We start from the raw sequence: 16826 nt of genomic DNA, 5'->3' as shown, positions 1-16826 counted from the left end.
CACCTGAACATCAGCAGGAGAGGACCCTTTAAAGTAGAGACACTACATACTGATATACACCTGAACATCAGCAGGAGGAGGACTCTTTAAAGTAGAGACACTACATACTGATATACACCTGAACATCAGCAGGAGAGGACTCTTTAAAGTAGAGACACTACATACTGATATACACCTGAACATCAGCAGGAGAGGACTCTTTAAAGTAGAGACACTACATACTGATATACACCTGAACATCAGCAGGAGAGGACTCTTTAAAGTAGAGACACTACATACTGATATACACCTGAACATCAGCAGGAGAGGACTCTTTAAAGTAGATACACTACATACTGATATACACCTGAACATCAGCAGGAGAGGACTCTTTAAAGTAGAGACACTACATACTGATATGGACCTGAACATCAGCAGAATGGGGCCTCTTTAAACTTAACAGGGACAGAAATATAATGGCTTACTGTATGCCAATAGCTAAGTAAACAATTTGTAGATCCAACATCTCTGAACCAGGAACTAAATCCCAATTTTCAAACAAAGAGAGTTAATACCACAAAAACTGAAAAACATCCAGAGCAGTGATTCCCAACCTGAGGTGATTACAAAGAGAGAAGAAATAAATACATTCGTTTTTTTATTGTGAAAATCTAGTTCGGAGTCTTATTGTCATTAGGTGCAGGAACTACGTAAGGAAACGGTTTCTCTGCATTTGACCCATCCTAGTGTTAGGAGCAGTGGGCTGCCATTATGTACGGCGCCCGGGGAGCAGTGTAGGGAACGGTGCCTTGCTCAGGGACACCTCGGTAGCACTTGGTCTTTCCGGGACTTGAACTGGTGACCTTCCAGTTGCCAAGCCAAGTCCCTATGGACCTCGCTACCATCGCCCTCCTATCAGAAACTATACCAATGGATTTTGAGTTGAACAGCATAACTCAGCCTGGGATGAGGGTTCCATACACTGAGCATCTTTAAAGTGTCACGAGCCAAAAGAAAAAGGTTGTACACTTGTGAATCGAGACTTTTAAGGGAAGCTTGCATTTTTTTTTAATGGAGTCTGATTGCTTGTTGAGGTCATTTATCACGGTGTTGCAGAAACATGACAGTTACATCACCGCTGTCTACAGATGGCAGTTTATTGCACCCTAAATTAAAGCTTAAATAAAATAAAGCTTCATATTTTGGTTTATTTTCATCTAAAAACAACTGGACTAGAATCAAACCCGACTAACACCAGACTCCATTCACATTGATGTACCTTTTCCACTTTCAGAGCAATGTTCGCCAATGATTGAACTTCATTTAGCATTTTACATTTTGTTTTATAAAAGCATTAGAGTTGATATCGTCTCTCACACTAAACTAGCCAGTAGTGACGTAGGCAGCTGAACTCTTTAAGATTTATATTTTGTCGTCTTCAGTGGCCAAATGCAGATCTGAACCTATGATCTGAACCCACAAACTGAATGAAGACGGTTCAGTTTGCCTGTAAATGATTGTTGTCCTTTAACGTGTACAGTGGTTCTATTGAAGAGATTTTAGATGCTGGCTGTACATAAAGTACAAACAGGTGTTGTTCTCCTTTTTCATTGTTGTTCTTTTTTTTCAAAATGGGATTTATCAGTAACAACAATAAAGGAATATGTTGTATATCATGATGTGTGTGTTGTTTTCAGCTTCACATGGGGAGAATACACCAACACACCATCAGGACGCTGAACCCATGCACAAATATACATACAAATAGTTATTGACTCAGTTTTGTTATTTCATTATTAACAGAAACGTATCATTACATGTTACTTGTTAGACGCTTTTATCCAAAGCGACTTACATACTCAATACTGTGGACAATCCCCACAGGAGCATTTTTGGGGTGAAGGGTCTCAAGGACACAACGACATGCTGACTGCAGTGGGGTTTGAACCTGTGCTCCCCTGATCCCAACACCAACGCACTATCCACTGCGCCACAACCCAAAAAAACATTGTGCATTCCATTAATGAAGATCGTGCAAACAATGCCTTGTCTTTGAATACTGTTAATCCTTAAAAACCCTTTGAACATTTTTATTTCTATGTTTTATTTTTACTGTATTCAGTTTCTTACATATTTACATTTTGTGGAAATAGTCTTTATTTTTAATTTGTTAGGAAAGTCTTTAAAATTGTTTTTAAAAATATCTTTTATAATACTATTTTTTTCTCTGTATTCTTCCTTGTTTCCTTTAATGCACCATTTACATGAAAGCTGATTACTTGTATTTGTAAACAGAATTGGCAATACAACCAATTCTGAAATACTAAAAAATAGTTAGTTATTAAAAATAATTTCAATTTATCAGCAAAATATTTGTAAAGCCATGTAAAAAAGGCACTTCAAATGGGAATGGATAAAATAATTAAATTGAGTGAGTTTTGAAATGTCATTATTGACAGAAAAAAAGGAAACAAATACCAACAACAACCACCTGTTGTTATTTGTGCATTATAATACAGTGTAGGTGCAGCTTCCGGCCGCCAGGGGGCAGCGCGGTGCCGGCAATGAGTTGACTCTGCAGTAAACATTAGCAGAAGAAGCTAGCTAGCTCCTGTAAACAAAGCTGATCCGCCTGTCTGTTAAAACAACCAACACACTGCTTAACCCGGAGAGGAGATATGATTATAAACACGTCTACATAACACTTAGGTAAGTATACATTCAGTTTATCGCCAAATAGTTTAATGCTAAGCGAGAAATTAACTCGAAAAAGCACCTTTTGGTTTGTCAGCTAACTAACTAGCATACACATGCTAAAGTTAACACTAGAAAATCATCCGGGATCTGAACGTTGACTTTATTGTTTCATTTTTTACTTTGATCACGACTAATTTGACTTTGTATTATATATTGTCAGGTGGGAATTATGGAGTGTTAAGTTAAAAAAAACTGGTGTAACGGATGTGGATGTGTGGCTAGCTTAGTTAACGTTAAGTTAGCTCAAAATGAACGTCAAATGTAACGGCTTTATTGTCATATGCACACTATCCACAGTGTAGATATGGCAATGACAATGCCCCAAGCTCCTCCAACAATGCAACATAATATATATAAGACATAAACAATAAAACAATAGTGCAAACTGAAGTAAAATAGTGCAAGATGATGTTGTAGATGAAGTAATGCAGGAGAAGTGAACTAAATACATGTAAATAGAATGACCTAAAAACAGGGTGTACAATTAAATACTGTACAAGGATCAAATACTGCTTATGGATTGCTGGGGGTCTTTGATGATCCTTTGACGTATATTGAAGTTTGGATGCCTTTTCTCAGTGTCTGAACATAAAGGGCATTTCTCTGCGTTTCTCTCCAGACTCCGGTCCGACAGCAGCAGTCCACTCCGGTCCTGGAGCTGCCATGTCCCGGCCTGCAGTCTGACTGTAAGATAATGGCTGCAGAGCTGTATCCCACCAAGAAGCTGGTCCCCTCCACCTCAGCGAGCAGCACCGCCACCTCTTCCTCCTCCTCATCCTCCATCCAGCAGTACCAGCAGCAGAACCAGACCAACAACAACTCCAGCAACCAGAGCTGCTGCAACTGGCAGGGCCTGTACCCGACCATCCGGGAGAGGTCAGCCCGAACACACCACACTACAGATATATAATAGTGATGAGGTGTTTGAGACAGGTGCAGGCTGCTGGGTGATGGGAGTGGGAGAGGTTAGACCTGTCATTATGGTTTATACATTGTCCCAGAAACAATGGCGATTCACAATGTTAGTGTCATTTAAACAGCACGTTATGCCACTGATATAATGATAATATCATAATGTAAGTATCGCCTTTCCAAGAGCAATACACTTAATGCTAAAGACCATTCAGACCTTGGATTGCTATTTGAAACCGAATCCTCAATTAATTAAACAGATACGATAGAATCACACAATTAAAACGTGACAATGCCCACGTCTTATTTTGATAGGGGACGTAATGTCTATATATTAGAACAAGTTGATAACGTAAAAGAAATGGAGGTGATGTAAATGTAATGTACCATGATTGTATGGAGAGATCCATACGAGCATAATATGTTGAGTTTACAGAAAAGTATGAAGTTTTAGCTAGGGTTGCCAGAAACTGACCATGATCAAAATCGATTATTCGGCAGCCCTGGCCCCAACCAAAATAACAATCATTGTTTTTTTGTGTCCTTGTAGGAATTCAGTCATGTTCAACAATGAGACGATGGCAGATGTTCACTTTGTGGTCGGACCACCTGGCGGGACGCAGCGAGTGCCAGGACATAAGGTACGACGCGTTTTCTCCAGGCGTTAACTGTGATGCTTTTAAAGAGGGAGACCGAACAGCTGTTTGTGGTTCTTCATTTGTCATACGCAGTTATATCAAAGATAGTTTATTCTTTTTTCCTTTGACTAAAACGAGGCTAGGTGGACACTAGAACAAAGCAGAACATGCAAAACGGGGAAACCTTTGATGTTGAAACATCTTTTGATAAGTCATAAGAATCAGACACGTCCAAATATCAGACTGAAAGGTTCAAGGCTTTTATTAGTCACAGGTACATACAGTGTAGTTACGACGTCACATGTGTGTCTGTTTTAAGACCGTGTCTCTCATGTTGTTATACTTGCTCCTCTGCTCTGGCAGTACGTCCTGGCCGTCGGCAGCTCCGTGTTCCACGCCATGTTTTATGGAGAACTGGCCGAGGATCAGGAAGAGATCCGGATCCCTGACGTGGAGCCGCCGTCGTTCCTCGCCATGATGAAGTATGTCTCAGATTCATTCAGTGTTTATGGACTGTGGGCTTTTTGCTTTGTTCCTATTAAAACAATATACTTCACAGTGCATGCAATCGTGAGCTAGTTGTATTCCACTATAAAATAAGAACAAGTTAAATGTACGTTTTCGAAGTGAAGTTTAGTTTGCTTTGACAGCCCTTTGAGGCGTTTCTTGTGAGCTGGGGCTATACTACATTTTGATTTGATTCGAAGGCTTTAATCCCATCCTTTAACTTCTCAGGTATATCTACTGCGATGAGATCGACCTCTGCGCTGACACGGTGCTCGCCACCCTGTACGCGGCCAAAAAGTACATCGTACCTCACCTGGCGCGGGCCTGCGTCAACTTCCTGGAGACCAGCCTGAGCGCCAAGAACGCCTGCGTGCTTCTGTCCCAGAGCTGCCTGTTCGAGGAGCCCGACCTGACGCAGCGCTGCTGGGAGGTGATCGACGCTCAGGCCGAGCTCGCCCTCCGCTCCGAGGGTTTCTGCGACATCGACTCTCAGACGCTCGAGAGCATCCTGAAGCGGGAGACTCTCAACGCCAAAGAGATGGTGGTGTTCGAGGCGGCGCTGAACTGGGCCGAGGCGGAGTGTCAACGCCAAGATCTGTCGCCGACGATCGAGAACAGACGCTTGGTTCTGGGGAAAGCCATCTACCTGATCCGCATCCCCACCATGGTGCTTGAGGATTTCGCAGACGGCGCGGCGCAGTCCGGCGTGCTCACGCTCAACGAAACCAATGACATCTTCCTGTGGTTCACCGCCGCCAAGAAGCCCGAACTCTTGTTTTGCAGCAAACCTCGTAAAGGATTGGCGCCGCAGCGTTGCCACCGCTTCCAGTCGTGCGCCTACAGGAGCAACCAGTGGCGATACAGAGGGCGCTGCGACAGCATCCAGTTCGCCGTGGACAAACGGGTCTTCATCGCGGGATTCGGTCTGTACGGGTCCAGCTGCGGCTCGGCAGAATACAGCGCTAAGATCGAGCTGAAGCGCCAGGGCGTGTCCATGGCTCAGAGGAACATCAAGTACTTCTCTGACGGGTCCAGCAGCACGTTCCCCGTCAGCTTCGACTACCCGGTGCAGATCGAGCCCGACACTTTCTACACCGCCAGCGTGGTGCTGGACGGGAACGAGCTCAGCTACTTCGGGCAGGAGGGCATGACGGAGGTTCAGTGCGGGAAAGTGACCTTCCAGTTCCAGTGCTCCTCGGACAGCACCAACGGCACCGGGGTGCAGGGAGGGCAGATCCCCGAGCTCGTGTTCTACGCCTGAGACGAGCAGAGACTCCTGCTTCACTGCCATGGACACTTTTCCTTTGAACGTGTGGAGACGAGTTGTGTTTTTATTCGGAGGGACGGACTCCCGGAGTTACTGCTGAGTCATACAGCGCTGCAGTGACGAGTCCTACAACCCGGAAGTGAGTCAGCGTTTCACCTCTACCGGTTCCCTCGTCTCAGAGCCGACGGGATTTTGAACTAGTTTTTTGAAAATAGCTGGAAGTAAGGTCTGTGGTCGAGACGCATGTAAGAGACGGATCCCGTTTTGTTCTACGACATTAAATCCATCAGCGGTGACGCCACTGGAGATTTTTGAAGAGTTGACGTGTCTGAAAATGATGGTTGTTACCGAGTGGCTGAATAGGACTACAGAAGTTGTCGAGGTCGTTGTACGTCATTACGCCGAATGCGTAAACACTCCCGCTAAGTGTGTTCGCCCTGTTCTGCTTGAAAGCGAGTTCCTGCCTCCTGCAGAGTGTTCAGACAAACGCTTCTACTTGGACAATTTAGAATCTGTAGTTTGAATATCGATCTAAAGTTGGCGTGACGTTGAAGCAGCGACCCTGCTGTAGTTCCTTTATAGCATAACGTTAGCATTTAGCTTCTGGCGATTAGATTTACGATTGGAAAGTTATAAAGTAGGGAAGACGAGGAGATTATCCGGCTGAACAAAACGTGCGTTTATCGAACAGGTCCGTTTTCCACAGACCTTATTTTTTACAATATTCCAAAATCCCGTTGCTTTTTCGTCGAGGGAACCCTTGCACCGCTTACTTCCGGGTCGAACTACAACCATACGTCATCACTGCTCCGCTCTATCGAGACGTGACGGTGGAAACATGAAGACACGATGGAAGAACCCTCACATTCCTTCACTCCTCTGTTGTTGTTGTTTTTGTTTCACAGCTGCTGTCGTTGTGGTCATCGCTGCTTCACTTTCTCTTGAAATATAAGCCAACATTACGGGTGGGAGATATAGAGGAAATCATGGTGTATATGCAATTTTATATTACGATTAAATATAACAGAAAAACATTTAATGGGGAAATTAAGAATGGATCAAATAATCTTAAAGGACTGTCCGTATTTTCGCTGCAGTGAATTAAACAAATCAAAGTATTCATCCCAATAAGCTGATACTAAAAACACCATAACGCTGATTCTTGATTTACAGCATTGCTCGTAATGTCCGTATGCAGTTCGATGTTATTACGAATATAACGCTAAAGTAAACGAGACACTTTCATTGGACGATGACTAACCCCAGGAACATTAAAATGCTCTCATTAATGTGCAACAAGTGCAGCGCTTAAAAGACTTAAGCACAATGCCACGTGCTTTTATTTAAATTAATATAATACGTTATCCGCGACCTGGACAACTTTTCAGGCAAATCCTCATCTTTTATTCCTTGCATATATAAATGGTAAAAATACAAACCAATCCAACAAAACCTGGAACAATTAATCTGTTTGAGTAATTTCCAACTAAAACAAAGTCAGAATTCTCTTAAATTTGAAGACGTTTTGATTTATTTTCTACTTAATGACCGTAAACTAAATATTGTATAATAAGTTGTGGACAAAACAACACGTTTGAGGAAGTTATGTTGGGTTAGGGACACATTTATAGTTTTCGCCCTATCTTCTGATAGTTAATTGATTGATTGACAATGACATGAATTAGTCGTTGCCATGCCACCAGATTTAAAATAGTCTCACGGTTCAGTTTGAGCGTTCATGTACTTCCACCATCTCTACATTTAAAAGAGCTTTGCAGTTGTATTGCCTCGTAAAGAATATGTTCCGCGTTATGATGAGAGCCACATGGATATGTTGACATTTCAGCTGAATGATCCCTCATGACGTTTAGACTTTGGCTTGACCCTTAGATGCCCTTAGAGTGACTACACTTCCATAAGTGGGTCAAAAAGGACCTGTATTAGAATAATGTATTTTTAAGCCATTTTTGTCATTTTGGTTAAGAAAATCACTTGTATAATATTTAGTATTATATTTTGGTTCACGCTAGAAATATTTTATATTTAATTTAATTTTTTTTACATTTTGAAAAAAAAACGTTTTCCCAAAGGATCCCATAGGAAATGCATGCGGGTCATTTTTGACCCACTTATGGAAGCTTGGGGTAGTAATACAACAACTACAATTTCTTAAAATGTCAATTTAAAATTTGAATGGCGTGATATCCAATATGTGTTTTTTGAGGAATAGCTACAAAGATACTTCCAGAGAACCACCTCACCGGGTCAAAAAATACCCACTTATGCATCTAAGGGTTAATATAATTTAAAGTGTTGTAAACATTCCTGCTGTTACTGAAGGACAGAAGGACTTGTAAAAAAAAAAATGAAGCACTACTTTTCACCTGAGCAGGTGCTCTGGTATTTAAAGCTGAATTGTACGTTCTTATATAAGTATTTGAAACTCCCGTTACATTTCATTCACACTACGTTCAGACGTACTGTAACCTTCCTCTGGTGCTGTGTCCTCTCCTTCTTCTCGTGAAGGGGGTTTTCACACGCCTCAAACACTACCTGTACTCCTGAAAGGATTTCAACTATAACTATATTTTTTGTGTTTATATTTAAAGAACAGTATTCCTCATTCAGACCCTGATTTTCATCCAGTCGTGTAAATATTTCCGTGATTGTGTCCTGAGAAACTTCTTCTTCTTCTCTTACTCTCTTTGAAAATGGAGGAAAAAGCTGTTTTATATGATTCTATATTGAAAAAAACATATTTTTGGATGTCTTTGTTTCCTGTTATCTGATTCCAACCAGAATGTGCAGTGAGTCGGTGGCCTTATGAATGTGTTGTGAAACATTTGGAAATAAAAGGTTCAGATGTGAAACTGTTGGTTTTCTTCATCCTGCAGACACTCGTGTTTCTTAAAGTACAACTTTAATGTGTTACTTGTATTTTCTGTTGATAAATGTTAGTATGAATCCATTTAGGGCAGGGGTGTCAAACTCAAACACACAGTGGGCCAAGATTAAAAAATGGGTACTAGTCGAGGGCCGGACTGGTTCAATGTTTATTGCAAAACGTATTAATATTAAACCTGGAACTAACAAAGCTTAAACTATTGCCTATAAAAACATTAAACATTAAATAATCAGTTGCATTCATTTCTTATGGCTCTATCTGCAGCTTTTCCAGAGTCATTTCTTATGAGTACATTTTCCCACAGGCCAACAACAGCTTCAACAAAACTATTTCCCTCAAAGAGAAACCAACCATGCCCTGCTGTCGTGAGAGAAAAAGTGCATTAGGAAACATCCATTGAACTCAGTGTGCTGCTCTGTGATGCTAGCTCAGATACTTAGCATCTCATCTCGGGTGCAGGTTCATCAATGTTTGGGCTCAGACTCTGAGCGGAGGAGACCCTCAGGATGGAGTGAAGGTGTGCGTGCAATATACCGGCGGGCCAGATCTAATAGTCATTAGAAATGATCCTGCGGGCCGAAATTAAATCCACCAAGGGCCTGACTTGGCCCCCGGGCCTTAAGTTTGACACACGTGCTATAAGGAGTTTTTTAATGAATCCATGAGCAGAAATAAAGAGAGATGCTGTGATATCAAGCATAGTGCTAGTACATTTACTTAAGTATAACTTTGAGATACTTTCGTTCTAGATTCATACAATATTACAACAACAATACATCACTATGTATTGATCAGAACCTGTTTTTTTAAAGTTCTGAATGTACTATGAAGGGATAAAATAGCCAGTTTCCTAACACAAAATGAATTTAATCTACCTCATTGGCAAACATGAGAGGTTAATAAAAACGGCAGCTGCGTAATCAATAATAATAATAATAATCAATACAATTTTTAAGTGCTTTTATTGAAGATTCAGATAAATAATACAACATAAAGTCAACAATATTATCTATAACTATGTAAAAGATAATACAGGTCAGTAAAAATAAAAATGTATACATTATACAAACATTAATGCAAAATAACCAAAAATTAAAGAGACAATTATTTTTCATGGGAATAAAATACTGTAATAAAAACGTGGGTATTCTTTATAATGAAATACTATAGAAGTACATGTATCCTTATTCAATTATCAAACTAGTGTCACATACATTGTTATTCATCTTTCTGTGTACCATTATGTTGAATACATGTCTGCAATTGTTGTGTATATTAAAGTTTTTAAATAAAGATTGAAGTATTAAAAAAACGGTTTTCTCGATTCGCTGTAGTTTGTCCCTCCGCGCTCCCCGTCCTCCTGACAGCAGAGAGCAGAGTACAAACAGGCCCATGCAGATCTGTGAATACAAACAGTTTTTTAATCGTCGTAATGCACAGATTAAAGATCATTTCGGGACACCTGTCTCCCCCCGGATCCTCTGAACACAGGCGGGACTTATGGAGGTCTGACTGCGGGGCTATAGTCACCGAAAGCCCGCAGGATGTGGTGGTTGTTCACGGGCTGAGGACTGCTGTGTGCAAGGCGAAGAGAGGAGCCTTCAAAGTAAATAACTTTAATCTGTAAACTACTTCATCTGTAAAGGTCTTAACATTTGATCTGAGGGGAACTTCTTGTTGTGTATTTTTTACTTGTGCCATTTTGAAAAGCACTGTAAGAAAAGTGCTATATAAATAAAGCTTTATTTCTTGATGTTTCTGCCAAGTGGGCTAAAGTTTAGGGACAGATAATCATGAAGCAGAGAAACTGTTATCTGCGGCATGCAACTGTGTTCCTGTGGGGAAGAAATATTCACAACTTAATTACAAGTACTGAAAAGACTAAGTCCTGCATTCATAACTTTACTTAAGTCACATGTGTAAGTGTTATTAACAAAAAGCACTTAAAGTAAAGTATTCATTGTGCTCTAAGATGTTCCCAGTCATTGTTTTATTATTACATATGAGTTTTTATAAGAATATTACCGCTGCATTAATGTGTATTTTGCATTTTACTGCTGTAGATGTTGAAGGTTCAACTCCTTTATGTACTCGTTTAATCTACGGCATCGCATCATATCGTAAATCCTCTTATGTTTGTATCTTTGTCCTGTCAGAACTGGGTATCTCTAAAACTTCAACTTTTCATGAGTTTCTCTGAAAAAACAGCCCTTTTTTCAGCTTTGTTGACCATAACATTTCCCCCAAATCTAAACAGAGATCGAGCCCACCTCCTCACAACATGTTGAAATGTCCTTGGGCAAGACCTAAAATGAACGAGCATTTCATCCTTCAGATTATTACATACATAACAAATCTACACATCTGGGCATGCATGGTTTTCCCTGAACAGGGAGAGGATAAAAAACACATCTGGACTGAAGCTTTCAGACACATATAGTGCAGGGAAAAGGGACTGTATCCCCTCTGAGATGTGGGGTCAGTCCTCCAGTCACCATTAATGATATTATAATACTGATATAATGTCTCCTGCAGGACACCACGCCTGACGAGATGCTCAGCGCCGTGATGAAAGCTGTGATGACAGACGTTGGACTCTCCGCCGACAAACTGGGAGACGTCTGTGTCGGTGAGATAAGACTTTACAAATCGTCCTTTGACCGCTGTCCTGTTGAATAGCGGATTTAATCTGAACTGATTTCATCTCCGAGAGATTCAAGGCTTTATTGTCGTACATTAGCTACAGTGTAGATATGGCAGTGAACAACTTAAGTCACACACACACACACACACACACACACACACACACACACACACACACACACACACACATATAATAAACTAATAATGTATTCTGTGTTATATTATAGTACATTGAATACAATCAAATGTATTTCTTGTCGTATTAGCTGCAGTATTTAGGTAGCACACACTTTAAATGCACTGTGTTTTATCGGCAGGTAACGTTCTGCAGCCCGGAGCCGGTGCTCTGGTGGCCAGAATAGCTCACTTCCTCAGGTCAGTATCACCATCATCATCAGAATCATCATCATCACCATCATCATCATCATCATCAGCATCATCATCATTTACAAGCATGAACAGAAAAAAGACTAACCCCCAAAAACATTTAAAAAACACGTAGAAAACGTACATGACTGCTAAATGATATAATTAACTACCAAAGACATCAACTGACATGACAATACTTACATTAAGATAAGTAAGGCTAGTAACAATACATACATACATTAGAAAAAACAAGATATATAATTATGACTAATCTGCGTCTCTCAGCGGGTTTCCAGAGACGGTTCCTGTCTCCACGGTGAACAGACAATGCTCCTCTGGACTGCAGGCGCTGTTCAACATCGCAGGTACAACTCTGCTCTCATCACTTCATAACGAATACATACACCGTGTGTTTACCACAGGCTGTATATGTATTTATAAATGTATACACAGACTGTATATGTATTTATAAATGTATATACAGACTGTATATCTGTGAAGGTGTGTACTCTGTGTGTGCAGGAGCCATCAGGGGCGGATCCATCGACCTGGGCCTCGCGTGTGGGTACGTGAAATCATCATTTGAACTTTGAGAAACTACATTTACATTTAAATTGTGCTTTTCCTGACAGTAAGAGTATAAAAGTGTGTGTGTGTGTCCTTTGTGTGTGTGTGTCAGTGTGGAGAGCATGTCGCTGCGTTCCATGGGGGACCCTGGAGATCTGAGCCCGAGGCTGACGGACTTCGACAAAGCCAGAGACTGCATCATCCCCATGGGGTGAGACCACTGGTGTGTGTGTGTGTGTGTGTGTGTGTGTGTGTGTGTGTGTGTGTGTGTGTGTGTGTGTGTGTGTGTGTGTGTGTGTGTGTGTGTGTGTGTGTGTGTGTGTGTGTGTGTGTGTGTGTGTGTGTGTGTGTGTGTGTGTGTGTGTGTGTGTGTGTGTGTGTGTGTGTGTGTGTGTGTGTGTGTGTGTGTGTGTGTGTGTGTGTGTGTGTGTGTGTGTAATCACAAAATGTATTATCACAATACCAAAAATGCTGAAATCCAAATGGTTCTGTTCTTCGACTTGCCGATGTAGTCATCATGAATTTGCTGTATTCTAAAACCCAAATTAGTTTTTAAGGCTTTTTTGAATGATCTCCAAAATGCTCCAATCTTTGATTTTGTGATGAGCCCTAAAAGGAATTTATATAACGCAGCACATGTCACCAAAAGTATTTATCATCTTTATAGGTGTTCCTTTGTTGTTGCAGCGTCACCTCAGAGAACGTAGCAGAGAAGTTCGGGGTCTCCAGAGAGAAGCAGGACGCCTTCGCGCTCAGCTCCCAGCAGAAGTGAGTCAAAAACATCAACGCATTTAAATATTGATGACAAACTTAAATTATATGTAAAAGATAAGATTGTGTCTCACTATTCCTCCTCAAGGTCCATTGCAGATTCTGTCATGATTGCGCATCACTTATTAAATTAACATACACTAATCTGCATAATGTGGTGAAGCAAGTGTTCAGACTACGTGTAAATATACGTGTGTGTGTGTGTGTGTGTAGAACTTTGAATATATTGATATACTAAAGTACTCATTATACCCTTATGTACCCAGTGTCTCCAGGCAGTATTCATGTGTTTATTTCCCTCCTCTCGCAGAGCGGCGCGGGCTCAGAGCTCCGGGGTGTTCGAGCAGGAAATCGTCCCGGTCAGCACGAGGATTATAGACGAGGACGGGACCGAGCGAGAGCTGACGGTTGCTAAGGACGACGGGATCAGAGCGGGAACCACTCTCTCCGGACTGAGCAAACTCCGAGCCGCCTTCAAACCGGACGGCAGCACCACAGCAGGTCCGTCTCACACACACGTTCAAATCTCTACAAACCCTTCCTCCACAGTGAGGGGGCTTTAGGCTTGCTCTGACTCCAAAGCCCCCTGAGACTAACGTGTGATGTTTGGCTATAAACTAAATTAGATGTGATATTGTTATTTAATTTGATTGTGTTTTTTATTCCAATAATTATATATTTTTTTATATTTGTTTTAACTCTCTCACACACACTTTGTGTCTCAGGTAACTCCAGCCAGGTGAGTGACGGAGCAGCGGCCGTGCTGATTGGCCGGCGGTCAGCGGTGGAGGCTCTGGGTCTGCCGGTGCTCGGGGTCCTGAGGGCGAGCGCTGTGGTGGGGGTCCCTCCAGACCTGATGGGCATCGGACCGGCGTACGCTATCCCTGCAGCTCTGAAGCAGGCTGGTGAGAAGTGTGTGTATATATGTGTGTGTGTAAGTAAGTTAAGATTTTAAGTTAGAATCAGCTTTACAAAGATAGAATAAAATAAAAACAATGGCGTGTGTGTCCTCACAATAGTAGAGTAACGAAGTACATTTATTTAAGTGAGGTTCTTTGCTTTTGAATATTTCCATTTGTTGTTAATTAATATTTCTACTCCATTTCTTCTCAGAGGTAAATATTTTAACTTTAATTCCACTACGTTTATTTGACCGTGACAAGCAAATCTACTTTACAGATTAAGTTTGATAGTTAATGTGATGGCTTTCAAAGTATACTCTGTTGATTATGTTCACCTTCACAACGTGATGAATGCATCAATAGTTATAATGTAACATTATAATAAATATATTTGCGTTGAGGGACGTTTGAAGTTTTTAAAGAAGATGCTCTGGTGTCAGTCAGACCAGATGATATCCTGTAACCAGGAGACGATGAGAGACGGCTTTATACGCGTGTAGCCTCAGTTTGGCTGCCTTTAGTCTGAAGAGGAAAAGCATATCACGACATCGATCAGAGGGACGTCTGCACCCAGAGGAGAAACCTCGCTCGTTCTTCTTCTAACTTCCCGTTTCCTCCTCAGGACTCACCGTGGCTGACATCGACGTGTTTGAAATCAACGAAGCCTTCGCCAGTCAGGTGAGTTCAGACGTGAAGACTGATGGATTTCATCGGCTACAGCTTTCTGAGCTCCTGTCGACGGTGTTTTTTAGCATGTTAAGGAGATGCACGCTTGAATTTAAGAATGAACAAAGATGATCTCACAGGAAGCTGTACATCAAGGTGTATTATTTCCTCTCCCTGTCCCTCCTCTGCCCAGGCGGTGTACTGCGTGGAGCACCTGGGGATCCCTCTGGAGAAGGTGAACCCTAACGGGGGGGCCATCGCTCTGGGTCACCCTCTGGGCTGCACCGGGGCGCGGCAGGTGGTCACGCTGCTGCACGAGCTGCGACGCCGAGGGCAGAGGTTCGTCTGATCAGATTCATCATCTCCTTTATCACAGACACACGAGACCCGTTTGAAGCGTGTCCTAACCACTGTTGTGTCCTCCCGTCTGCAGAGCGTACGGAGTCGTGTCCATGTGCATCGGGACTGGGATGGGAGCGGCGGCTGTCTTTGAATACCCCGGACCGTAGGAGACAAACGCTGTGAATGTAAACCCCTTTCCGACATGACGTGTTCTCTGCCTTCTCAAATTAGGCGCATTGGCATTTACCAGATTACCACGCACATACAATCAAGATGTTTTACAGCACGGCGACCAACAGAAATCTACACTTTACATTCTTTTGAAAGCTACAAGTTTCTTCCTGTAACGCCAGAGAAACAGCTTCATTCCAAAAGGACTCTTTTTTTGCTTTTTGTCGCCATGCTGTTTAACATCATGATCATGTGACCCGGATTTATGGCAGTCTCACTACAGAAATATCCTCCGAGCCGTGTGCAAAATGTTTTAAACCCATCCTTTACCATCCTGGAGCAGTGAACATTTCTCTCTGCTCATGCAACGCTTTGTTTTCTCTTGCTCGGATGAAGTTGTTCTGAATTAATAATAATATGTAAACAACATCCGGTCCGCATACAGCCTGCTCAGCTCCAGATCCTGTGTCACGTCTGAAAGGAGCTACGAAACAACCTTCAATGAATCTCCCTCTGAACTAATGCTGCTGTTCTTTAAATGTTAATACTTGCGTAGAAGATGTATTTCAAGTGCCTCTGATTCCACATGATTATCTAACCTCTCTGGTCGTTTTTCAAGAATGGATTCATCCTGCTTTTATTCTCTGAGTAAAGTGGAGAAGTAGTGAGTGAGCATGGGGCCGGTTTTGATGTGTTTTCTGTAAAAGTCAAAGCGAGAGAGAACCTTATTTGACATAACATTAAACTGCACCATGCCAGCAGGCCTGACGCGTCTATATTCCCTACGAATGTGTGTAGAGAGAATTTACTGAATGTTTTTGAGGATGTAATGACTAGAGCAGTGATTCTCAAATGGGGGTACGCGGACCCCTAGGGGTACGTTGGGGTACTGCAGGGGGTACGTGAGATTTATAAAAAAAAAAAAAGTGAATTAAAAAAATACCATGCATGATTACAAAAATAATCTTACTACAATAAGTTAAGTATAAAACATTCCTAGAACCTATAAACATGTCAAATTGGTGTATTGTATTTTATAGTTTTGCATAATATATAATTTTGTTCATTGGTTTGTTAAACAGATATTACTCCTTTGAAAAATCAGTTTAAATAGTTTTTCTTTGTTCATGCATGAAGGAGTTAATACATCCCACACTGAGGGAACGTCACTATATTGGAATTATTCGTATAGGCTTTTTCGATCAAACATTGTTGGGGTCGGTCAGGGGGTACATGGCATCAGAAAATGTTTCAAAGGGGGTACATGGCTCGAGGATGTTTCGTCAGATCTAAGGACCAATCCAAAACAGTTGCTTATAAATCAATTAGAATGACTGCTTTTCTTGCTAACTGTAAAGTGATTTTTTTAATAACTTGTAAAAAAAAATTCTTCTTCAAACGGAGTCACAATAAAAGATTTGCACAGGATC

The 16826-nt window shown here is 41.6% G+C and overlaps 2 protein-coding genes across 2 annotated transcripts; both read left to right on the top strand.

The window, feature by feature from the left end:
- The first annotated feature begins 2578 nt into the window (after window positions 1-2578).
- LOC117450469 (BTB/POZ domain-containing protein 3-like) lies at window positions 2579-8930 on the top strand. Its single transcript, XM_034088288.2, has 5 exons — window positions 2579-2688; window positions 3356-3612; window positions 4199-4289; window positions 4650-4768; window positions 5022-8930. Exons 2-5 carry the CDS (start codon window positions 3431-3433, stop codon window positions 6052-6054), a joined length of 1425 nt encoding a protein of 474 aa, XP_033944179.1. The 5' UTR covers window positions 2579-2688; window positions 3356-3430; the 3' UTR covers window positions 6055-8930.
- Window positions 8931-10304: 1374 nt separating this feature from the next.
- On the top strand, window positions 10305-16824 carry acaa1 (acetyl-CoA acyltransferase 1). The gene is made up of 12 exons (XM_034088297.2): window positions 10305-10571; window positions 11501-11594; window positions 11926-11983; window positions 12263-12342; window positions 12500-12542; window positions 12657-12755; window positions 13232-13312; window positions 13626-13816; window positions 14041-14220; window positions 14840-14895; window positions 15077-15222; window positions 15317-16824. The coding sequence occupies exons 1-12, from the start codon at window positions 10398-10400 to the stop codon at window positions 15390-15392; spliced, it is 1278 nt and encodes a 425-aa protein (XP_033944188.1). The 5' UTR covers window positions 10305-10397; the 3' UTR covers window positions 15393-16824.
- The last annotated feature ends 2 nt before the right edge of the window (window positions 16825-16826 follow it).

This window comes from Pseudochaenichthys georgianus, chromosome 1 (genome assembly GCF_902827115.2).
Source record: "Pseudochaenichthys georgianus chromosome 1, fPseGeo1.2, whole genome shotgun sequence".
Taxonomy (NCBI): Eukaryota; Metazoa; Chordata; class Actinopteri; order Perciformes; family Channichthyidae; genus Pseudochaenichthys; species Pseudochaenichthys georgianus.
The sequence above is the reverse complement of the archived record's forward strand: the minus strand, read 5'-3'. Positions and strand labels throughout refer to the sequence as shown.